This window comes from Triturus cristatus, chromosome 1_1 (genome assembly GCF_964204655.1).
Source record: "Triturus cristatus chromosome 1_1, aTriCri1.1, whole genome shotgun sequence".
NCBI classification, from domain to species: Eukaryota; Metazoa; Chordata; class Amphibia; order Caudata; family Salamandridae; genus Triturus; species Triturus cristatus.
The window spans coordinates 8289614-8312830 of record NC_140579.1 but is presented as its reverse complement, the minus strand read 5'-3'; the positions used below and the strand labels follow the sequence as shown (position 1 = coordinate 8312830).

The 23217-nt window shown below is 46.5% G+C and overlaps 1 protein-coding gene across 2 annotated transcripts in view; it reads right to left on the bottom strand.

Annotated features, from left to right (window-relative positions):
- LOC146869098 (E3 ubiquitin-protein ligase TRIM39-like) overlaps positions 1-23217 on the bottom strand; it is a 185878-nt gene that overhangs the window by 120000 nt on the left and 42661 nt on the right. Inside the window, exons 2-3 of one of the 2 annotated variants that reach the window (XM_085603632.1) lie at positions 10606-10701; positions 685-915 (exon numbers count right to left, since the gene is read on the bottom strand). The exons of the other annotated variant lie outside the window; for it this stretch is intronic. Coding sequence (XP_085459758.1) covers positions 685-915; positions 10606-10701 — 327 coding nt within the window. The remainder of the gene's footprint in view (positions 1-684; positions 916-10605; positions 10702-23217) is intronic. 2 annotated transcript variants of the gene reach the window in all.

Here is a 23217-nt window from a genome sequence, read left to right as displayed (position 1 = left end):
CAGGGGCCCCAAAGCCCTGCTCCTGTGATGACTTCTCGGACAAAGATCTTTTACATTTTATGTTTTATTGTGGTTTTTATAAATATCCCCGGATAAAATATATACTACCACTTTTAAAACATTGTCATTTTGCACAAGTGAGACCAGCTCTGATGCATCTGCAAATGTTTACTCACCTTTGATATGTTGTGGGGTTGCGAGTTTTTTGCAGGAGCCTTACGGCGAAGGAAAACTTTTGATCATGCACTGAACCGGGATTAGAAATGTCATGTTCTAGTGGGCATTGTTTTTAATTACGTGTTCGTACTGTGTAAAATGTACTTTATCTAGGTCTATGACAGTGCAGCAGTCCTAGCTTGATAAATCAAACATATATTAGGGCTTAGAACCCTATACATAGCAATTGTATATGAAATATTGGACCTACCCTTTTATTATGTATTACATAGTTTTTATCCCTTTTACTCTTGGTGTGTGTAAATGTGCTTTGATAGTCAAAAATTGCCAAATAAAGTTTTATTTGACTTGACACTGGGTTTACTTCTAACCAACACATTCCTTTGTGTATGTTTTGTGGTGGGTTCAGAGAGTTGTGGCAGCATGCATCGCTCCCACTAGATCCGGCTTACAATGTTGGCACTTTCTTGCACTAATGAAGGTTTGCTTCTTCTTTTCTTTTCTTACCTTCAATAACTCCACATCCTGCTGCTGACACTTCAACTCGATCTCGGTAATCCAGCTTCTGAGGACAAATTGCTGTTCTTCTAATTTTGTTACGGTCTCCTTGATGCTCTGCAGACTTTTCTTCTCTTCTTCCTCCAGGTTGCTGAGGTGACAACATTTTTCCTGCTCCAAAAACTGCTGGAGCTTCTCAAACTCATTAGTGATTTGCTCTCTCTGGCTCTTGAACTTGGCCTGCAACATAAAAAAAAAAATCATACGTTTACAATGCTCCCACCTCAGAAAGATGCACTAGGCGTATCAAGTGACATAGGTTTTCTTGTCATTCACTGGGTGATTGAGGCCCTTCATATATGTCATAGGAGAGACAGGGGTGTCCGGTAGGACAGCAGAAGGCATAGAAGTAGTTTGTTTCCTGACATGGACATTCCCTGTACTACTATTTGATGTCTTTGTGGGGCAGAGGCAGAGCGGTCTTGTCTGAGAGAGAATGGAAGGACTGTATGTCAAGCTTCAATAGCAAGCTTTACGGGTAAGTTGTAATTGTGCCACAGCACTGACCCTTTGTCTTGAGTTGCACTGTGGTAACACAGGGATCAGATGCTGATCTCAGGGCGCGGTACGTTGTCTATTTGGTGAAGAGTTTGAGATCATGGGAGATGCTGCAGCTTTGTAGCCAATAAGGACCTTTAGCTTCAGCATCTGTTGACTGGAATACGGAAGACAGATGTGGTGCCGGGGCTGGAGACAGCAGATGTCTTTGCAGAGAAGGGCACTCCTCGTGCACCCTCCAATGGCATGCTGTGGGAGCCCCAAGAGCAATGGAGGAGAGACTTAACGGGACACTGCTTGGAAGTGGAGGAGGAGATAATATTAGTAGTGACTGTAGTTTATGAAGGAAAGGTCTTATTCGATTGAAATCCCATGATTTGGCATGGAGCTAGAGCTGGGTCTGAAAGTCTGGAGAGAGATTTCCTACCCACGGAATGTATGAAGCAAAGGCAGTCTGGTCCATCCAACAAGAGTACGAATAATGGAAAAGGAAAGAGTCCTTTTAGGGAGCGGTAAATTTGGCGTTCATCAACATACATGATGCTCAGCAGTACTGCTCTTGATACGCACTTTACAGTACACGTTAAATGCAATACACACTGACTCGAGAATGCAATCGGTTTCCTACAAACCTCACAGCCTATGTATTTGCACAAAGCCACGCCTGGCAAAGCCTCAGATCAAATAGTAAACAACGTATTTCTAACCACTTGGGCTACAAAATGAATCCCCTAAACATCCATCTACAAATCTATGTAATAGACAAACCTGAGCACTTGCTATTTGAGGCAGGAATGAAGAAGTCTAATAGGTCATGCACCGTAAAAGAGGGTGTGTACTATTTGTTCATGCTCGGCTAACAATAAAGGCCTTCAGGTTCCATATCAAGGAGCTTAAATCACAGCAGGGAGGAGTCTCTTTATCATTTAGGTTAAGCCCCTCACTCCTTCCTCGGCACTGTCTAGAATCTTGCTCCTGCATGGAGCAGCCCAGGCAGTGCCGTGCCAACTCTATCCTCCACCACTCCCTGCTGCATTCAAAATGTCAGTAGAAGACACAAAAGAACTGTTGTGTTTTACGCAGCTACTGCTTGCCGCAGCCCTATTCCTGTACTGCTGGAATACAAAGTCTTCATGTGTAAAACTCCGAGACCTCTGTCAGTCTAACTTTCACGCAGTCAGGGTGGGCTACAATTAGGGGTGGGCGGAGTTTGCGTAATCGCGTTACGCAAATCTCCGCGAAACGGTAAAAATCTTCGCGAACACGCAGAAATTCCGCGAACACGCGGAATTGCTTGTTCGCGATACTTTTTTCCTGTTCGCGATCACTGTTTGCGTGCTCGGGGTGAAATATCTCGCGAACACGCATATTGAGAACGCGAACAAGCAAAAAATTTCGCAAAGTCGCGGAACGCAGATTTTTGGGCAATTTCGCGTTCTCCGCGGAACGCGAAATTACCCAAATTCCGAAAATTCTGCGAACGGAACGGAATTTACTGCCCAGGCCTAGCTACAATACGTCTGGTAGGGTGGGCAGTGATCATGGGTCACTCAAGGTCTTATAGTTTGGTGAATTTAATGTGTGCGAGGCCCTGATGGATCAACTATAATAGCCACCCAAAGAACAGCAGGTCAAGGTGCTGTGCCCCAGACATGTAAACTTATCTAGACTGTGTGAAGTTTCTCAGAAGCCTGAAGACGTAAGACCTTGAGCGCCAAATGCCACTTGCAATTCTCTACTCAAAATGTAAAGAGGTGAATCCAGCAATTGTGAAGCCCCTCTGAGGCGTCCCTCGGTGGTACACCATGAAGAAATGACGGCTTCCCAGAATTTAGAAGCATTAACATTTTAATCAGAAATGTTTTACAAATCAGCAATAGCCATTTACCAATCAATGAGAAGGGCCTGTTTATCATATTTCAGAGTTAACTAGAGTTCCATCCCTTGTGTCATGCACAACCGGACTGAATTGCCAGTCTGGTTCCTTGAGTTGCAAGAGTTGTTTCTACTCGGCTACTGCAAAAGGGGCAGAAACACTGGTGCCAAGTGCGACAATATAAATCGCGATTCCAAAAAATACTCTTCACAGCTTGTTGTCCAAATGTAACTTCTTTAGACTTTTGATTCATTCAAGTAACCGTGAAATTGAAAGCATTCCAACTGTATCGATTTGTATAAAGATGACAGTGGACTCTCACAGTGAATTAATCCCAATGCATTTCGGGCTGTTGCCCTTCTTCAGGGGAAATATATATTTCTCTGTAGATAAAGATCTAAGCATGTATTTTAAGCTTACTGAGGTAACATGCTCGGTGTCACATCCAGTGTCCAAGTTGTTATCGGTGATTCAACAAATCTATAGACTGGTGCTGACGGAACCGTAAATGTATTATTCATGTCCGCTTCGAGGTGAAACTATGAGGTTATCACGTGCAACGTCTCCGTTAGTTCATCGACCTGTGTGAAAAAGTATGTGGACATCATCTGTACGTGCACTGTGAGTAAGATGCAATTAATTATAGAGCAGTCCAGAGTATGTAAGTATCGGTAGAACATAGCAAACACAAGGAGATGATGCACGGAGCACTGAAACCTTTCAGACACTCAACTCCAGTTTCAGATCTCGGTTGAATCCATCATCATTCTTTAGCTCACTTCGCCACCCCAGTTCAGACCAAACCATATGCAAATCAGTCATGCCCCTGTTCCTTAAAGCCCCCCCAGGTGGGCCATATCCCGGGGGCATGAAGGATGGGGGCTCTTGGGGCCCCTCTCTGACCACTACCTCCCCTGGGCTGTAAACAGCGGGGGACCCGCTTGCGACCCTGCAGCCTAGCCCTTTAAATTAAAAAAATATTTAAAAAAGAAAGGCTAGAGGGAAGGGGTCCCTGGGGCCGAAATAATATAAAAAATAAACAAAAGGGGCTGGCTGTTATGTGAACAAGTTGTCCTTTGTCTTTGTTTAGGACAACTTGTTATTGTCCCTTGCTTTCGCTTTGGAGTACAAATGTATTCTTGTGCTCCCGCCCAGGAGCACAAATCTATTCTTTTGAAGTATGGCTCCGGTTCCGTGTCCATGGCCTGGGTGTTCTGCTCAAACAGTTTCTGTTGGAGCAGTGACACCGGGGACATCGGAAGAGCGGTCGTGGGCTCATTACTCTCACGCTTACTTAATGAAATAAACAAGTAATGTTCTACTCACTTGTGGCTGGAGATCTTATTTATTCTACTGCAACACAGGCCCTTGTGGGCGGGGTCCCTGGGGCCCAAAATGGTCCAGGGAAAGGGTGCCACATGGCCCCTCTTCCCAAAAAATTGAACTAGAAAAGAAAAAAAAGCCCTGCCTCCTTTCTCCACCACTCGGCAAACGCTACTCCTGGTGCGCTCATGGTTGGGGGTGAAGTTCCCTTGGCTGCTGAGGGTCCTTAGGGGCCAACCAGACCTCCAGTTACCTCCAGTAAGCCCAACACAGTGGGATTGCTGAGAGGTAGTTGGAGGCCACGCCCCCTTTAGCCACGACTCCGCAAACGCACCTCTCGGAGGAGGAACAATCTGTTTCTTAAACAAATTTGATCTTCACATGTGAGCTCTGAAGAGATCTGCCCAGAAATGAGTGCAAAGAATCTTTATCACCAGGTGGTGTGCTTTCTGTATAGCTTCTAGATTGCAAAACCTTGGTTTAATACCTTCTTTTGAAATGGTATGTCCCAAATAATCAACCTGTTGAACCAGTAATTTAAATTTTACAGGTTTGACTGTCATCCTTCATTCCTCCAAGTTACCCAACACCTTTCCAAGCATTACCATGTGCTCCTCCAGAGTTTGTGAAAACAAGAATGTCATCTTGGAAAGTTTTCACCCCTTCCAGATCAGCAAATGAAACATCCATCATACGCTGGAATATGCTGGCCGCTAATACTAAGCAAAACGGTAAACGCAAATACTTATACGCACCAGTGTCACAAACATAGTCAGTTCTTGTGACTTCGTGCTGAAGGGAATATGATGGTATGCTGAATGCAGGTCTATAGTGGAAAAATACTGAGCATCACCAACATTAGCTAACATCTCCTCAATACTTGGCAGAACGTGACATTCCACCAAGGAGTTCCGATTTAAAGATCTCAGATCCTCACGCATAATTCTCCTGTCCACTTACATGTCAAGACTACTGGGGATACCCATTCTGAGGAGTCAGTAGGTTTGATCACTCCTTCAGCGTATATTTTATCTAAAAGAATTTCTAAATCCGTTTTCACACTTGTCAGTATTGGTCTAACCTTATGTATATTTGGCACAGCTTTCTCTTTCACCCTAATCTTGTGCTCAAAGCCTTAGATTGTACTAATTGCATACGTAAATACACAAGGATATTAGACATCTCTCTTTGCACAACATTTTCATCAGTACTCACCACCAAAATGGGAATGTCTCCCAATACAATGGCTTTCTCATGACCTGAAATGATACTTAACCATGCTAAACCTTTCCTTCCCACAATGTAACAACCTCTCACAGCCACATACATCTTTGCCCAAATTGTTGTGCCCAAACATACAAAGTTGCTTCAAAATACCCCAGCATATCAGTATCCTACTATCCAAACTCTTTGGGGTTAACATGAATGGATTAAAGCCATGACTTAGACCAAAACTGTAGTTTCAGACAAAATGGTAACTGGTGCCCCAGACTCTGCCATAAATAACAGTGAACTTGCATCAACAGGTGCTTGACATAATGGTGCCTTAATGTTCTTACTTCTGCTAGAATCTTTCACAGTATCCAATGTCAAAAGAACATTGTCAAATTTTCCTACACGCACCTGCGAATACGCACCCACACATTCCTCTCGCAAGGTCACATTACCATTTTCACTTTGGTAGGTACATTTAAAGTGGCTCTACACACTGATTGGAAATGTCCAAACTTCCTCCAATGATTGCATTTCTTTCCAACAGCAGGACAAAACATACCGTTACCAATATGACTCCTAGAACCACATCTACAACTACTGATTTTGAATTTCCTAGGTTTCCCAGTCTTAAGATTGCTTGCCAAACAGAATGTTCTGTAGAGATGCAACTGACGGGAGATAAACCACCTTGATTAGGCAAAGCTTACGATCAAACAATATACCTTTCCATGCTTCTGCTATGTCAATAACTTCTAACAGAGTAAGATTGCTTCGTGTCAACAGACATTCCTGTGTTTTCTTATAATAACAGTTAAACACAAACTGTTCTCTTACATAGATATCTTTGTTGGTTTCAAATTCACAGGTAGAGGCGAAGACTCGTAAAGCAACAAAACCTCCTCCCCCGATTCTTCGCTAGACGGTTTCCATTTAAAGGAATGATGCCTCTCCAACAGTACACTGGACTCCTCCAAATATCGTCTCTTCATTCTCTGCTTTGCCTCAATGTAAACATTCCAAATACAATTTTCCTCCTTGGGAGCAGCTACTATCAGAAAATTATCAAAGCTTTTTAGACCACAATGTCCAAATGATTAAACAACAAGGCTCATTTCCTTGGAGGCTCATAGCCCCTTGCATCAATGGCCGTTAAGTAAAAGTTTTAAAAATACGTAGCCACTCCTTTCATTTAATTTCTGGCTTGACAGCCCGCTGAAGAGATAGTGGTCGCCCCTTGGTTGAATGCCACACATTTTTTTCACAAGTGCAATGATCACTGCTCCTTTTTCCACCAGTACGATGATCGCTACTCCCTCCCCCTAGAGAAAGTAGTTTGCCAGCAGGCGAGCTTGTCCCAAAATGCATTGCCCAAATCAAAATGGCTACCATGTTTAACGTCAGATGCGTTGATGGCAGCCTGATCCAAAATTTCAGGCGCACGTTGGCTCCAAGTAACAACGCCTGCTGGGATCGCTCACTCTGTGCCACACCACCATTCCCTTGTGACGCGGAAAGTTAGCCTCCTGGTTGTTCGCGGAGTAGAATTCACATGTAGGTCTCTCACAGGTGAGTGGAATACAGTAACCACAAAGCACTCACCTGACCAGTGTGCCCTCCTGAAAACACTGTCCGCTGGCCAAGTTTCCAAAAATGTCCTTCACTCCTGTTGCCTCTGTGTCCCTCGAAGATTCTCCCTCCTCCACGAAGACCTGCTCTTAAAATCACCCCACTCCTGGTAACTAAATATGCATCAGTTTTCTCCATTTAGTAAGTCAGGGTAAATAAACTCCAGATAAAACTCCAACTCATAAAAGAGGGAAGGTTTAATCTTCAATAAAAGGACCCATGAGCACAGACATCAACAGAGACCACGGAATTCGGTGCAACGGACATTCCAAGGACACACACTGTGGAACCGCAGCACATTCCAAGAAAAGAACCCCTCTTAAAACATCCAAGACACAAGCAAGCATTGGTAAAATGAACAAAGCACAGCAGAGTATATTACCATCATAAATCTCAAAACACAATAGATTTGTCATATTTGACAATTTTATTGCCTCTACCCTCAATTCTAACGTAAGTTGCTTTTATTTATTATAGATTAATATTCCTAAGAAGAGGGGGGGCTCAAATCCTCAGAGACAATATACATTATTTTATTAAAAGACTCTGTACAGCAAACGGTCTCCGGTTTTCTTCCAAATATTTTAAGGAAATTGAAGTTTCTGAGAAACATTTGGGCACAAGATGCTAACTCAAAAGCTATTAGTTCAATAACAGATTAAAAACGTAATTTAGAATAAATGGATAAACTCAAAGGGCCCGATTCACAGAACTAACTTAAGACAAAATCCTAAACTTACTACCATTTTCGTATTCACAGAAGGCACTTACTCATTTAGGTATTCACATAAGACACTTACTCACTTCGGTATTCACAGAAGTTAGGAGTCCTAACTTTAGGACTCCTAAATGCCTTCTGTGAATACCGAAAGTCTTAAAATTAGGATTTTTCTCAGTTTAGGAGTCCTAAAGTTAGGATTCCTAACTTTACTACTACTAAACTGAGAAAAATCCTAATTTTAAGGCTTTTGGTATTCACAGAAGGCATTTAGGAGTCCTAAAGTTAGGACTCCTAACTTTACTACTACTAAATTGAGAAAAATCCTAATTTTAAGACTTTCGGTATTCACAGAAGGCATTTAGGAGTCCTAAAGTTAGGAGTCCTAACTATACTACTACTAAACTGAGAAAAATCCTAATTTTAAGGCTTTCGGTATTCACAGAAGGCATTTAGGAGTCCTAAAGTTAGGAGTCCTAACTTCTGTGAATAACGAAATGAGTAAGTACCTTCTGTGAATACCAAAATGAGTAAGTGCCTTCTGTGAATACCAAAATGGTAGTAAGTTTAGGATTTTGTCTTAAGTTAGTTCTGTGAATCGGGCCCAAAGACTCTCCAAACTCAGAGCCTGGTAATCAGTCTAACAAAATGAAATTACCTACTTATGGTGCACAATGGCATGATATGGATAACAATGAGGGTGAAGTAGATGATATGGATAAAGATGACTGGGCCTCTGGAGAAGAGGCAAAAAACCTCTCTTAATGAATTGGGAGAGTCCATCTCTTCCGCTAATTCTAATTCTATAGGCAATACGCTCCTTGATCTCTCAGGTCAGCCTTTGTTTTACCGCACTCTAATACCGCAACCAGATTCAAGAGAAAGGTCTCCATATGAGCGTGCGTCACAATATGTGCCACCTTATTTGAGACAATCTGTGGCTAAGATATCTCGTAACAGACTCCACTTAGCGTGAATGTCCACTGCCTTCGTTATCTAATAACATCACTGCTACTCTCACTATTTGTTCTTTACCCTGGTGTTGATATAGCGCCACCTTGTCCCAAAGGCACCTGGTATTTTGGCGCTATACATGAGCACCAATCGCTTACACAATTGATCCAAATATGCTGCTTTTTTCACCAAATTTGGTAAGGATAACAAGAAAGAAGTAGATGGGGCGTGGGCTAACTGGTAAGATAGGATTTTCAGTATAGTTCTACACTTCTTTTAGTCACGTGGCTGTAAGCACCTATATGACTGAACAGGGCAGGCCGCTTCAGCCACATTAACAGTGATAATACGGCACGGTTTATATAGAATGATCAATTGATTGAATCAGATTACTGAAAAAATCCAGTCCATGTAAGTAACTTTTCAAAATTGTATACATGATCAGTAATATGAGCGGATGGCTGATGATTCTGCAATTCCAAATAATAGTACACAAAGAATTAGAAATATTTTTCACTGAAATAACAGGTGACGTGGAGATATGCCGCGATTGCTCACGTTCTGAAAAATAAAAAAGGTAACTACGGCATCTGGGTTTTAGGATTGCTCGTCTGCCCTACCTAGCACCCATGGGTGGATTTACAACACCGGAGGATGGACCCATCTTTTGAAATCTCAGCTCTGCTGGACATCAAAGACAAACTGTGGATGCCAAGGTGGTTAAGAACAGTAATGAAGGGAAGTTGCAGGGGAAGCTGGAGCCATGCAGACAGCCCCAGTGACCACGGTCAAATTACACACACAGGAAAATACACCAGATACTAGGGGGAGCTAGACACTGCACGAGACACCCCGTTAAGATTCCTTACAACAGGGGGCTCAAACCCATAGCTCTGAGCTACTGGCAGCTCGCCCTGGAAGTAGCTCTCTGTGCAGCCCAGGACAGTTAGTAATTCAGAGGGTCGAGCCACTTCAAGGACGGTCATTATTTATAGGGGAGTTTAACTTTATTTACATTCTTACCTCCACATCTAGTTTTTTTGCAGATATTTGTAGACATGGAGTTAAGGATGGTAAACTATACTTACTATCACCTATTTAAGTTCATGCTATTGTATTAATCAATATTCTCGATATATGTTGGTATGACAGGTGATCACTGGTAGTAATCTTGCGAGGTGCGGCCACTATGATGATGGGCTTTGATGTGGTCACTACTGGAACAATGGCCAAAGCCATTTGCAGCTCGGGAATACATCCACTGCTCAGAAGTAGCTCTCGTTATAGCAAAGGATGGAGGCCTCTGCCTTAGCAGGGAGTAATGCACTTTAATAATATCCTTGTTACCATCACCCCTTGGACTGTGGTCCCCTCTCCAGAGAAGACATCTAAGGACAAATCAGGATAACAGTTGCTCACCTTTACGCAACATCCGAAAAAAACCTCTTGAAGACCCCGATGTCTTAAAGTGACTTTATGCCTCTATATGTGCGCACGCTGCAGGTGATAGCTTCAAAGTACAGTCATGAAAACCCAAATCTAGGTATGGCAGACCCCCCCTCCCCCGACACATTCTTTGGTCTTGCTGTTCACTTGTATAGCAAGACAATATTTAGAGTGCTTGCTCCAGCTACTGGTATATCAATTAGTTTTCTCTTACCTCCTGTTGTGACGCTTTTGTCTCTTCTTTGCGATGCAATTCTAGCGTATCCTCCAGCTCTTTCTTCAAACAGTCTAGATAACTTTGAAACTCCTCCTAAAAGAAAAAAGTCTATATTTTCAAAACCATAAACATATTACGCAACTATCCTTCATAGGTTCTCTGGTGTAGGAAGTGGGTGCGGGCCGCCCAGGGTGTCATCACTGAGGGGGGGTGACAAAATGGCAAAAATATAAGCTCTCTCCCCACCCATTCTCTAGCTCAGTCAACACACGGAACAAAACGCGGCTGAACTCTAGGCTGTGTAGTGGAGAGCCTATGGATAAGGAATGGGAGGGGATGCAGTGGGGGGGGCGGGTGTGACAAGAACTTTTCCGCACCGGGTACCACTTGACCTTGTAATGCCACTGCATATGTTGAGATACATACTTTACATTTGTCTTTTAATAAAAGTGCATGTTAGTGCCGAAGGTACATGAAGATGCCTTTTGCACGTTATCAGAGCAACACATCTAAAGGCATGCCAGAAGGGTACACTACCTGGGCAGTAGCTTCTATGACATGTTATTTTGGCAGTACAGCTGACATGTTATCTAGGTAGTAATTCTGTAAGCCATACTCTCTGGCAAACACTTCTCTGAACATGCTCTCCTGGGCAAGTAGCTAACGATTTTCATCAGGTAACATCCCACAGCATGATGGGCATTTTTAGGGCACATGTCTGATCATGACATGTTGGAACAGGAATTTTGAGGATTAGTTCTCTACAGAAGTTAGGATGATTGAGGTGTTACCATAGATCGTCTGCTGGACTTGACTTGTAAATATTGAGTGTAGGATTGCCCTCCCTCCAGGAGTCCGGCATTTGCTCATTTTCCAAGACGAGATTACTCATCACCATCAAATTTTGTTGGCCAGAATGTAGGGTTTGTTTTAAAAAGAACTTGAGGACCATTGGATCCTGGAGCTCCCTCTGAACAGCTTTTTAGTGTTTTTTTGTCAATTGTCTTTCTTTAGAAGCCATCAAGACGTTGTTATTCTGCTCTGTGCAGAAAATACTTCTTGTCGTTGACTTCGCTCCTAAAGAAGGACTAACTTTTCTGGAGAATGCCACCGTCTGTCTTCTCTGCCAGCAAGAACATTGGTATCGTGCTACTCTGCAATGTATTACGAGCTGAGGTAAGTTACCCATGTAAAGATGTCAGTTGTTTGCAGTGAAACTTCCTCTTTCTAGAGGGTTGATAGTTTTCCAAAATTCCTTCAAACAAGTGGAATTAGGCGAAGTTAGAACGTTGGAACGAAGGTGGCGTAGAAACTATGAGGCCAACGATTGTAACATCTATAAAGCAGCCCGGAGGCAGTACCATGCTTCAATTAAGCGGGCAAAAAAAGCCTATTACCTAGAGGCGATTTCCTCTTCTGATAATGGACAGAAAGAAATCTTTAAGATCGTAAATAGTTTCACTAACCCCGGAGCCCTCTCACAGGAAATCCCACCATCCTTGCCCTTCTGTAACTCCATTGCCAACTACTTTGAAAAGAAAATCCTAGACATTGTCAAGGACTTTCCAAAATCGATACTGACCGCCTCAGAAACTGAAAGGAGGGAGTCAATCAAGGAAAACACCAATATGGCCTGCTTTAACGCATTTGACCTCATCTCCTTAGAGGAGTCTCATCAGGCCATTCTATTGAGTAAATCCGGATCTCCTTTCGACCCCTGCCCCCCTTCGTTCCTACAAGCCTTGGTTAACGAGGTGAACCTCATCAACAGCATTATCAATTCCTCACTCTCCTCGGCTGAAATTCCTAGCGAATGGAAACTAGCAGCCGTCAAGCCCCTCCAAAAGAAACCCCTGTCTGATCCGACTATCCTCTGTAACCTACGTCCCATTTCGCTGCTCCCTCTGCTGTTTAAACTGACTGAAGCATTTGTCAACAAACAACTCACAAAATTTCTGGAAGAAAATAACATCCTGCATGCCAACCAATCTGGCTTCAGGGCCAAACACTCAACCGAATCCGCCCTTCTATTCACGGCAGAGACCCTGCAAACGGCCATGGACCAAGGGAAGAAGGCCGTCCTGATCTTACTTGATCTGTCGGCGGCCTTCGACACGGTCTCGCACACTATCCTGTGTGACCGTCTATTTAACTCAGGGATAAGAGAGGTAGTGCTGACATGATTCAAAAATGTTCTTGGCCAAAGACGTCAAGTCACTGTACTAGGGGAATTCAGCTCTGAGGAAAAATATATCAGCGCAGGGGTCCCTCAGGGCTCTAGTCTGAGCCCTGTACTTTTCAATCTATACAAGGTCCCCCTGATTGAGCTTATTTCCTCCTATCAGATCAGCACATTATCATACGCTGATGATACACAGCTCATCCTGGTGCTGGACAGAGAGCTGCCTGGAGCTGAAGAAAACCTCAAAAACTGCCTCACTGCTACTTTCGAGTGGATGAAGTGCAACCACCTCAAATGTAATTCGGGGAAAACTGAAATCTTGCCTTTCGGTCCACAAAATCTGTTCTCGCCCAAACAGTGGTGGCCTGAAGATGCCGAAGCTCCCCCAAACACCATCTCCTCTGCCCGTAACTTAGGCATTAAGTTCGATGACGCTGTCATTTAAGCAACAAGCAGTGGCCGTGGCCGGCACCTGTTTTCATATCATCAGAATCCTCAGAAAGTTTTTTGACCTCCTCCCCCTCCCAGCAAGAAAAATGGTAGCGGTTGCACTCATAACATCTAGACTGGACTACTGCAATAGCCTGTATGCAGGAGCAAATAAATCCGTGCTCCACAGACTGCAGATGGTCCAGCACGCAACCGCCCGCCTGGTCCTTGGCTGGCCTAGGAAGTCATCTGCTTCGGCTACACTCAACGCCCTTCATTGGTTACCAATACATATGCGTATCTTATTCAAAATCCTGGTTATCACTTTCAGAGCCTTTCACTTACAGGGGCCCAGGTATCTGTCGAATGGCTTCAGACGCTATCTGCCTGCGCGTAGCCTAAGGTCCTCCAATCAAAACCTACTAGTGACCCCTAAATTCAGGCTCACCAATAAGGGTGGGAAATCCCTGGCTGTCATTGGTTCCAGGGCGTGGAACGAACTGCCACCACAGCTTCGGCAAATCTCAACAGAAAGGCTCTTCAGGAAAGCCCTGAAGACCTGGGTTTTCTCCCTTACAGACACCGCCTGCAAAGCCCTAGTATAAAGTGTACAGGACCCTTCGAACGACATCAGTTAGCCAACATGTTCCACCTAGGTTAGCACCAAGCGCCAAGATGCTCCTTGGAGTGATAGCTGCGCTATACAAATGTATTTTCCATTCCATTCCATTTACTGTGGCTTGCGTATACAGCTCAAGCTGAATTGATCTTAACATTCATTTTCTTCTACTGCCCAAACCTCTTTTTTGTTTTTTTGTCTGATCTTCTTGCGTTTCACCACTTGTGTTGGATCACATGGATTTTTCTGTATCACTCGTAATTCTCAGTTGATCTTTTTTCCTCTATTTGAGGGCCTGCGTGATTCATTGAATTTCATTGTTTGTCGAACTAGTAAATGGCGCTCTGTTGTAAGTGGTGTTCGGATACAGCAGAAGATGTTTCTTGTTGAATTTCTCCCAATCTTGCATAGGATTACCAGCAGAGGCGAGTCCTTTCTCTAGGAGTGTGCACTGCACCTGGATATCCTTGATCAGCAGACCATCCTATTTCAATCTCTTACACAATTGCTGTTTATGAAGGAGGAACTAGAGTCTTTGCTGGAGGATGGAGAAGAGTCCTAGTGGATACCAGTCACCTTGAGAACATGGTCAATATCCGAGCAGCAATCAATTTTGAAAAATTAAATGTGTTTACACAAGGAAAGAATACGCACATGTAGTAAATGATGGAATTACTCTTAATGGAGATGTGTACCCTTGCAGGAGGTTTATCCTCAAGGTTTGTTCCATTTATAACTCCTAAACAGGTCAAGACGTATGTTGTCAAAATATTTTCTCGGATTTCATCTCGTCTCCTGCGTGGTGGTGAATCCCGGTTGGGTAAACTCCACATACATTATTGGGCCGTCATTTTGTTCCTCTTCATGTGGTAGAGAAAACAGGTTTGCATTAAAGCCCCCAACAAAAATATGGCAGCATTATTATCTTCTGCTTTGGGGTCTATCATACCAAATATAGTTTACTCACAATTTCCTGCGTGTCCTTGTGTGATGGATAAATGTAAATGTTAGCTATATCTAGGGGGAAATGCTGCTCCTAAGGCCACCGCTTGATGTTTAATACTAAGATCCAGGATGCATGTTTGTATCGGAGTCACAGTCGCGATACGATGAGTCGAGACATAAATTGCCAGTCCACCGTTTGGTTGCCCTTTTGATTTGTTTTTAAAAACAAAGTTATTAAATTCAATGTATCCAATTAAAGGGATTGCCTGTTGTGTCCACGTCTCTTGCAGTAAGAAGAGATATGATTCTTTCCAGACTGCTTCTTGCGGTCTTCAATCATCTTTAACCCTCCCACATTCCAGGAGCAGAGTTGGAACAGCGCAATGCTTTGCTTCAAATCAGATGATCTCGGAGTCTGATCCCTGTTTCAGCTCGATGTTCGATGAATTAATGGTGCTGGCAGTTTGAGCAGGTCACTTGCTCGGTGCGTTGACCTCCATGCTGCAGGATTGTAGATGATGGAACAAACCGAGACCCATCTTTAATGTTGGCCACAGTTTTTCCTGTTGCATTCCTCGGGATTGATTGTGGGGCCTCCCCGATTGATGATGGAGACGGAACTGTTAAATGTGAATGATTTTGAATCAAAACTGCTCGCTGGAATGGGTAGGCCTTCTCCGTATATTTAGAAATTTTTATTCACCAATTTCTGAATACATTTTCTTGGAATAAACCTGTGAAGGTACGTCTGAGGAGACCCAACAAACTAAAGTTGCCTCATTTGTTTCGGTCCCTTATGGTAATAAGAATTCTATGGATACTATGTCTATGGGGTTTATATGGAACAAGGCTGGGAGACTCTTTGATAATTTGACCATATTGTCCGATTAAGGATATTGCCGTGCCGCTTGGAGACCAATTCACATATTTGGGCCTTAATAACTTGGTGTTCATGTTGTCGCGTAACTCTTTTTCAAGGTTGTTTATCTGGGTTTGAATTGATTTGTTGCAACTGCTCTCAAATATTCATGTTTTGGTTCTTTGTGAGCTGGATTGTGGGAAATGGATCCTATCACAGGCTTGACGTTCATCACTAGTTGATGGATGTCGCTTCCCTTCTTAAGTTACCCTGGTTGTTCCTCGCCCCTCTGTTTATGTTAGTTTGACGTTCATCACTAGTTGACGGACGTCGCTTCCATTCTTAAGTTATCCTGGTTGTCCCTCGTCCCTCTGTGTTAGTTTGACGTTCATCACTAGTTGATGGATGTCGCTTCCCTTCTTAAGTTATCCTGGTTGTTCCCTGCCCCTCTGTTTGTGTTAGCTTGACGTTCATCACTAGTTGATGTACGTCGCTTCCCTTCTTAAGTTATCCTGGTTGTCCCTCGTCCCTCTGTGTTACCTTGACGTTCATCGCTAGTTGATGGACGTCGCTTCTCTTCTTAAGTTATCCTGGTTGTTCCCTGCCCCTCTGTGTTAGCTTGATGTTCATCACTAGTTGATGGACGTCGCTTCCCTTCTTAAGTTACCCTGGTTGTCCCCTGCCCCTCTGTTTGTGTTAGCTTGACGTTCATCACTAGTTGACGGACGTCGCTTCCCTTCTTAAGTTATCCTGGTCGATCCCTGCCCCTCCGTTTGTGTTCATCTTTACATTGGATATTTGCGTGGGATCAATGTTTGGAACACATGGATTTGGGGTGCTCCAAGTTTTAAAGGGTTAGGGTCTGTTTTTCTACCGGTGCGAAGATGGAGTTAGTAAGTTGCTAGTAATAGGTACTTCTGCCTATGGTCCTCTATTCATCATTTCTGCAGCCGTTTAAGTGACTTGATTGACATTCCCTGGTTTACTACATCCTTATGAAATATTGGAAACAATGTCATGAAATTTGATTTATTTGTTGGAATGGCTTATGTGACAACTGTCGTCAGGGGTTTATTTCTTCTCTAACGCAATCTTTTTTCGTTCACGCTAGGTTATTTCATATAAATTATATTTCACCTTGGGCAATGTCTGTTATACTGTAGGTTTTCTGAGTTGTAACAACCTTATAATATGTGCCTTCATGTGGATAAACTCTGTTTGACCCCCGCCTCTGGTCTCTGATGGTTATATTTGCATAATTTTGACTGACTGATTAATGTCTAGTGTGCTTGGGGTTTTCAAAGCTGGTCTATCCTTAGAATGTGTGTGGCAGTGTAATTCTGCCGGATTCTGAGTTTGACCCTTTCGCTGTGTTAAGTGGGTTTGTACTGCTTCCGTTCCTTGTATATCTGCTGGTTTGGTTGGGTTAATCTCAGCAGCATCCAGGACAAGGCAGATGATGGCCCTGGGCAGTCACTTACTTTGAGTTGTAATGTTCGTCTTCTACGCCGACACATTTGGGACGAAGGTCTCTGTTTTTTTTAATCCCCGTTATTAGGGAGCCTAGGACCTCGTATAGTGGCGAACTTAGTCACACAATGGGGAGCAAGGACATGCGTTAAATTGGACTTCTGCCAGTCTCCTTGTCCTTATTATAAGTTTGTTCAAATTTAACAATTTGATGTCACTCTCAGTTACAAAGATTGCCTGCATGTTTAGTAGGTTCACCTGGATATGCAGCTTATTAGAGTGGTAACTTAAGGCCTCTACTGTTGCTTGGAACAGGTCTGTTAGACCTGGCACCATTGGCGTCGGTCTCCCTTTCATCTTTCACTTTTGTCTCCTCAGTGTTTGCTGGTGATAGATGCTCTGGGCGCTTTGCCACTGCCATTCAGTGCCACAGCGCGAATGCTCCCCATTATAAATTGACTGTATGAATTGGTATTCCCTATAATTTTGTTAATTACTGGCTACAACCTAACGAATTTTGTTAATAAGTCCTTTCAACTGATTTGTAACTCCCCTTTTCTTTTACTGAGGAGCCACATTTTTTTCACGTTATGAGAGTGTATTCAAATGTTAGCATATACAGTTCTCTCCATGTCGACGAACAAAGGTCCATACAACCAGTGGCAGGGTTTGTGTCCATACAACCAGTAGCAGAGTTTGTGTGATGATTACACCTGGTGTCTGAGGTTCACGAATCACGGCTCCATCGCGTGGTAGCAGAGCAGATGGTTCCATCACTGGAGAGGAAGGTGCTAGAAATGTACAGAAATATCTAGACCTTGGGTACTCACAAACTTTCTCTCGGGGGCCAAATTTACAGTGTGGTTTGTGGCTGCACCGGTGGGGGCGGGGTCAGTGGGGGCGGGGCTAGAGCAAAACAAAACCTGCAACCATGAGGTTGAACACACGCCCCTGCAGCGGACGCCTTCGTACACTGAGCCACCTGACCCAGCATACACACATCTCTCTGTCTCCCTCTCTCCCTCCATCTCTCTGTCTCCCTCATCTCTCTGTCTCCCTCTCTCCCTCCATCTCTCCCTCCCTCCGTCTCCCTCTGTCTCCCTCCCTCACCCTCTCTCCGTTTGTCTCCCTCCCTCACGCTCTCTCTCTGTCTCCCTCTCTGTCTTCCTCTCTCTCTGTCTCCCTCCCTCACCCTCTCCCTCTCTCTCTGTCTCCCTCTCTCTCTGTCTCCCTCCCTCCCTCCCTCTCTGTCTCCCTCCCTCTCTCTCTGTCTCCCTCCCTCCCTCCCTCTCTGTCTCCCTCCCTCCCTCTCTGTCTCCCCCCCTCCCTCTCTCCCTCTCTCTCCATTTTTCTCTCTCTGCCTTTGCCTGTCTCGGTCCTTGCCTGTCTCGGTCCTTGCCTGTCTCGGTCCTTGCCTGTCTCTATCGCTGTCTGTCTCGGTCTGTCTCTACCTCTATCTGTCTCTGCCTCTATCTGTATGTCTCTGCCTCTATTGCCTCTCTCACTCTCCCTCTCTCTCTCTCCGTCTCCCTCCCTCCGTCTCTCTCCCTCTCTCTCTACCTCCCTCCCCCTCTCTCCCTCCCTCCCTCTGCCTCCCTCTCTCTCTCTCCATCCCTCTCCCTCCCTCCCTCTCCCTCTCTCTCCCTCCCTCTGTCTGTCTGTCTCCCTCCGTCTCCCTCCCTCTGTCTCCCTCCATCTCTCTCTCCCCCTCCTTCCCTCACTCTCTATCTCTCCCTTCCTCTCTCTCGCTGTCTCCCTCCCTCTTTTCCCTCACTCTGTCTCCCTCACTCTGTCTCTCCCTCCCGCCCTCCCTCCCGCCCTCCCTCTCGCCCTCCCTCTTGCCCTCCCTCTCTCTCTCCCTCTGTCTCCTTCTGTCTCACTCACTCTGTCTGTCTCTCTCTCCCTCTGTCTCTCCTTCCCTCTCTCTCCCTCTTCCTCCCTCTCCCTCCCTCTCCCTCCCTCTCTCTCCCTCTCTCCCTCCATCTCTCTCCCTTCCTCTCTCTCCCTCTGTTTCCCTCCCTCTGTCTGTCGCCCTCCTCCCTCTGTCTCCCTCCCTCTCTCTCTCTCCCTCCCTGTCTGTCTGTCTCCCTTTCTCTCCCTCTCTCTCTCCCTCCCTCTGTCTGTCTCTCCCCCTCTCTCTCTCTCTCCCTCCCTTCCTCTGTCTGTTTCTCTCCCTCTCCCTCTCTCCCTCCCTCCCTCTCCGATTGTCTCTCTCCCTCTCTCTCCCCCTCCCTCCGTCTCTCTCCCTCTCTCTCTCCCCCTCCCTCCGTCTCTCTCCCTCTCTCTCCCTCCCTCCCTCCCTCCGTCCGTCTTTCTCCCTCTCTACCTCCCTCCCCCTCACTCTCTCCCTCCCTCCCTCCCTCTGCCTCCCTCTCTTTCTCTCCATCCCTCTCCCTCCCTCCCTCTCCCTCTCTCTCCCTCCCTCTGTCTGTCTGTCTCCCTCCGTCTCCCTCCGTCTCCCTCCATCTCCCTCCCTCCGTCTCCCTCCCTCCGTCTCCCTCCCTCTGTCTGTCTTCCTCTGTATCTCCCTGTCTCCCTCCCTCTGTCTGTCTCTCTCCCTCTCTCTCTCTCTGTCTCTCTCTCTCCCTCTGTCTCTCTCCCTGTCTCTCTCTCCCTCCCTCCGTCTGTCTCTCTCCCTCTCTCTCTCTCTCTCCGTCTCTCTCCCTCCCCTCTGTCTGTCTCTCTCCCTCCCTCCGTTTGTCTGTCTCTCTCCCTCTCTCTCTCCCTCCCTCCGTCTGTCTCTCTCACTCCGTCTGTCTCCCTCCCTCCCTCCGTCTGTCTCTCTCCCTCTCTCTCTCCCTCCCTCCATCTGTCTCTCTCCCTCCCTCCATCTGTCTCTCTCCCTCCCTCTCTCTCTCTCTCTCTGTCTCTCTCCCTCCCTCTGTCTGTGTCTCTCTCCCTCCCTCTGTCTGTGTCTCTCTCCCTCCCTCCCTCTGTCTGTCTCCCTCCCTCTCCCTCCGTCTGTCTCCCTCCCTCCCTCTCTCTCTGTCTCCCTCCCTCTGTCTGTCTCCCTCCCTCTCCCTCCTTCCGTCTGTCTCCCTCCCTCTCCCTCCCTCTGTCTCCCTCCTTCTCCCTCTGTCTCCTTCTCCGTCTCCTTCTCCATTTCTCTCTCGCTGCCTCTGTCTGGCTCTGTCTCTATCTCTCTTTCCCTGTCCTTGCCTTTGTCTGTCTCTGCCTGTCCCTTCCTTGCCTTTGTCTGTCTCTGCCTGTCCCTATCCTTGCCTCTGCTTGTCCCTGTCCTTGCCTCTGCCTGTCTCTCCCCGTCCCCGTCTGTCCCCGCCTCTGTCTGTCCCGGCCTCTGCCTGTCCCCGCCTCTGCCTGTCCCCGCCTCTGCCTGTCCCCACCTCTGCCTGTCCCCGCCTCTACCTGTCCCCGCCTCTGTCTGTCCCTGTCCCTGTCCCCGTCTCTGTCTGTCCCTGTCCCCGTCTCTGTCTGTCCCTGTACCCGTCTCGGTCTGTCCCTGTCCCCGTCTCGGTCTGTCCCTGTCCCCGTCGCGGTCTGTCCCTGTCCCCGTCTCGGTCTGTCCCTGTCCCCGTCTCGGTCTGTCCCTGTCCCCGTCTCGGTCTGTCCCTGTCCCCGTCTCTGTCCCTGTCCCCGTCTCTGTCCCTGTCCCCGTCTCGGTCTGTCCCTGTCCCCGTCTCGGTCTGTCCCTGTCCCCGTCTCTGTCCCTGTCCCCGTCTCGGTCTGTCCCCGTCTCGGTCTGACCCTGTCCCCGTCTCGGTCTGTCCCTGTCCCCGTCTCTGTCCCCGTCTCTGTCTCTGTCCCTGTCCCCATCTCTGTCTCTGTCCCCGTCTCTGTCTGTCCCTGTCCCTGCCACTATCTGTCTCTGTCTGTCTCTATCTCTGTCTCTATCTGTCCCTGCCTCTATCTCGGTCTCTCTCTCTCTCTGTTTCTGCCTCTATCTGTCTGTCCCTGCCTCTATCTAGCTCTGTCTGCCCATCTCTATCGGTCTCTGCCCCTATCGGTCCCTGCCTCTATCTGCCTCTGTCTGTCTGTCCCTGTCTCTGTCTGTCTCTGTGCCTCAGGCAGTGCATACGTACTGTGTCTACATGTCCCTGTCACCAGCCCAGAGACAGCCCCCCCCTCCCTGTATAATGTAACAGCCAACTTGTTTTCTCTCTGAATTTGCTGCTTCACGGGGTTTGTGTCCTACCACTGGGCCTGGGGTCACATCTGTCGCTGGCTTTAATTCTGACTCTCACCCCCAAGCTGTCAGATCAAAGCCCCTCTTTGGCGCCAGTCACCCATCCGTGTAGGTACGCATGCATCAAGTATATATAGCGCCAACCTGGAGGCGAGCGTTTGTGCGCAGTGCTGCGAAAGCGGAGACCAGGCCTGAGCTCCCTGGCCTTGGCTCATCCCTGACTACAGGCCGGCGGGAAACATCACAGGCTCTTAACGCACACCTCACCCGGCTCTCACTCCCTGCTGCCCTCCGTCACCTCACCCGGCTCTCACTCCCTGCTGCCCTCCGTCACCTCACCCGGCTCTCACTCCCTGCTGCCCTCCGTCACCTCACCCGGCTCTCACTCCCTGCTGCCCTCCGTCACCTCACCCGGCTCTCACTCCCTGCTGCCCTCCGTCACCTCACCCGGCTCTCACTCCCTGCTGCCCTCCGTCACCTCACCCGGCTCTCACTCCCTGCTGCCCTCCGTCACCTCACCCAGCTCTCACTCCCTGCTGCCCTCCGTCACCTCACCCGGCTCTCACACCCTGCTGTCCTCTTCACCCTCTGTTACCTCATGTGTGACAGCCCGGGCTGAGACAGCTTCCCGGGCACACACACAGCCGCACCCGAGTACTTCACAGGTCTTTAAAAGACCATTTACTTGTTAATGAGGCTTCGTTGTATTTCACCTCTTCTTAGCGCCACTGTAGCTCCACTCTGACTATCGCTGGAATCGCCCGGCCCCCACAGAGCAGAGACTGTGTTTGCTGGCACTCTTTAAAAAAAAAAAAACACAGGTACGATGTCTGCAAGGTCCGCGGCCGCCAAGGAAGGCTTGCCGGGCCACTGGCGGCCCGCGGACTGCACTATAAGTACACGTGATCTAGACTTTACTGGACCTTACCCGAGCCGAAGTGTGCCCATGTCCTCAAAGTCCATGGCTCTACTTTGAAGGCCGATGTTGGCCTGTTGGTGCTGAAGGCACTTACAGTGGTGGAGGAGTGAGTATTTATAGTGTTGTGGGGTTCAATTGTTTATGTCAAGCTTGCAATGTTGTGTTGAAGTTGTGCGTCATACATTGTGGGGATGCCTGTGGCTTAATGATGTGAATGTGTATGTGCTTAGTGCGGAGCAGTTGAATTTGTAATCGGACTCGTCGCAGTCCAAGATCCCAGGATAGATAAGAGTATATTGTGGTTTGACTTGTCTGCTAAGGTTTGTGGAGTTGGGTTGCGAGCTCTCATTTTTTTAAAAATTTATTTATTTTATTTATGGTTTTTGTAGAGCGCAACACTCGGCGCTATATACCAAAGAAGCTACTGCTGGCGTGGGCTGAAATCATTGAGGGTTGGGGAAGAGGTAGGTTTTTAAATTTTTTCGAAACTGAAGATAATTAGTATTATGTCTTAAGTCGGTAGGTAGCTCATTCCATCTTTTTGCTGCTAGATATGAAAAGGAGCGACCACCTGTTCTAACTTTATAAATACGTTTCGTTTTAGCTAAGGCGGATTGACAGGAGCGTAAGTTCCTGTTGGGTACATAGAATTCAATTTTTCCGTGAAGGATTGTGGGGCCGGTCTTATGTAAGGCCCGATGGGCATGGCTAAGCAGCTTAAAAGCAGCCCTTTGACGCATCGGGAGCCAATGAAGTTTTTTTAGGCATTCCGATGCCGAGTCGCGATAACCTTTATTGCAGATGAGTTTATCTGCCAGATTCTGCAGAACCTGTAGGCGGGAGAATAGATATTCATTCATCCCTACAAACAGCGCATTGCCATAGTCCAGGCGACTAACCAATAGAGCCTGTGTGACCGAACGTCTGCAGTCTAAGGGTATCCAGGGAAATATCTTTGCAAGGAGTTTTAGTATGGCAAAGCCCTTGCCAAAAAGGGATCGAACATGGTCCTTCATGGACAATGCATCGTCCATGATAATTC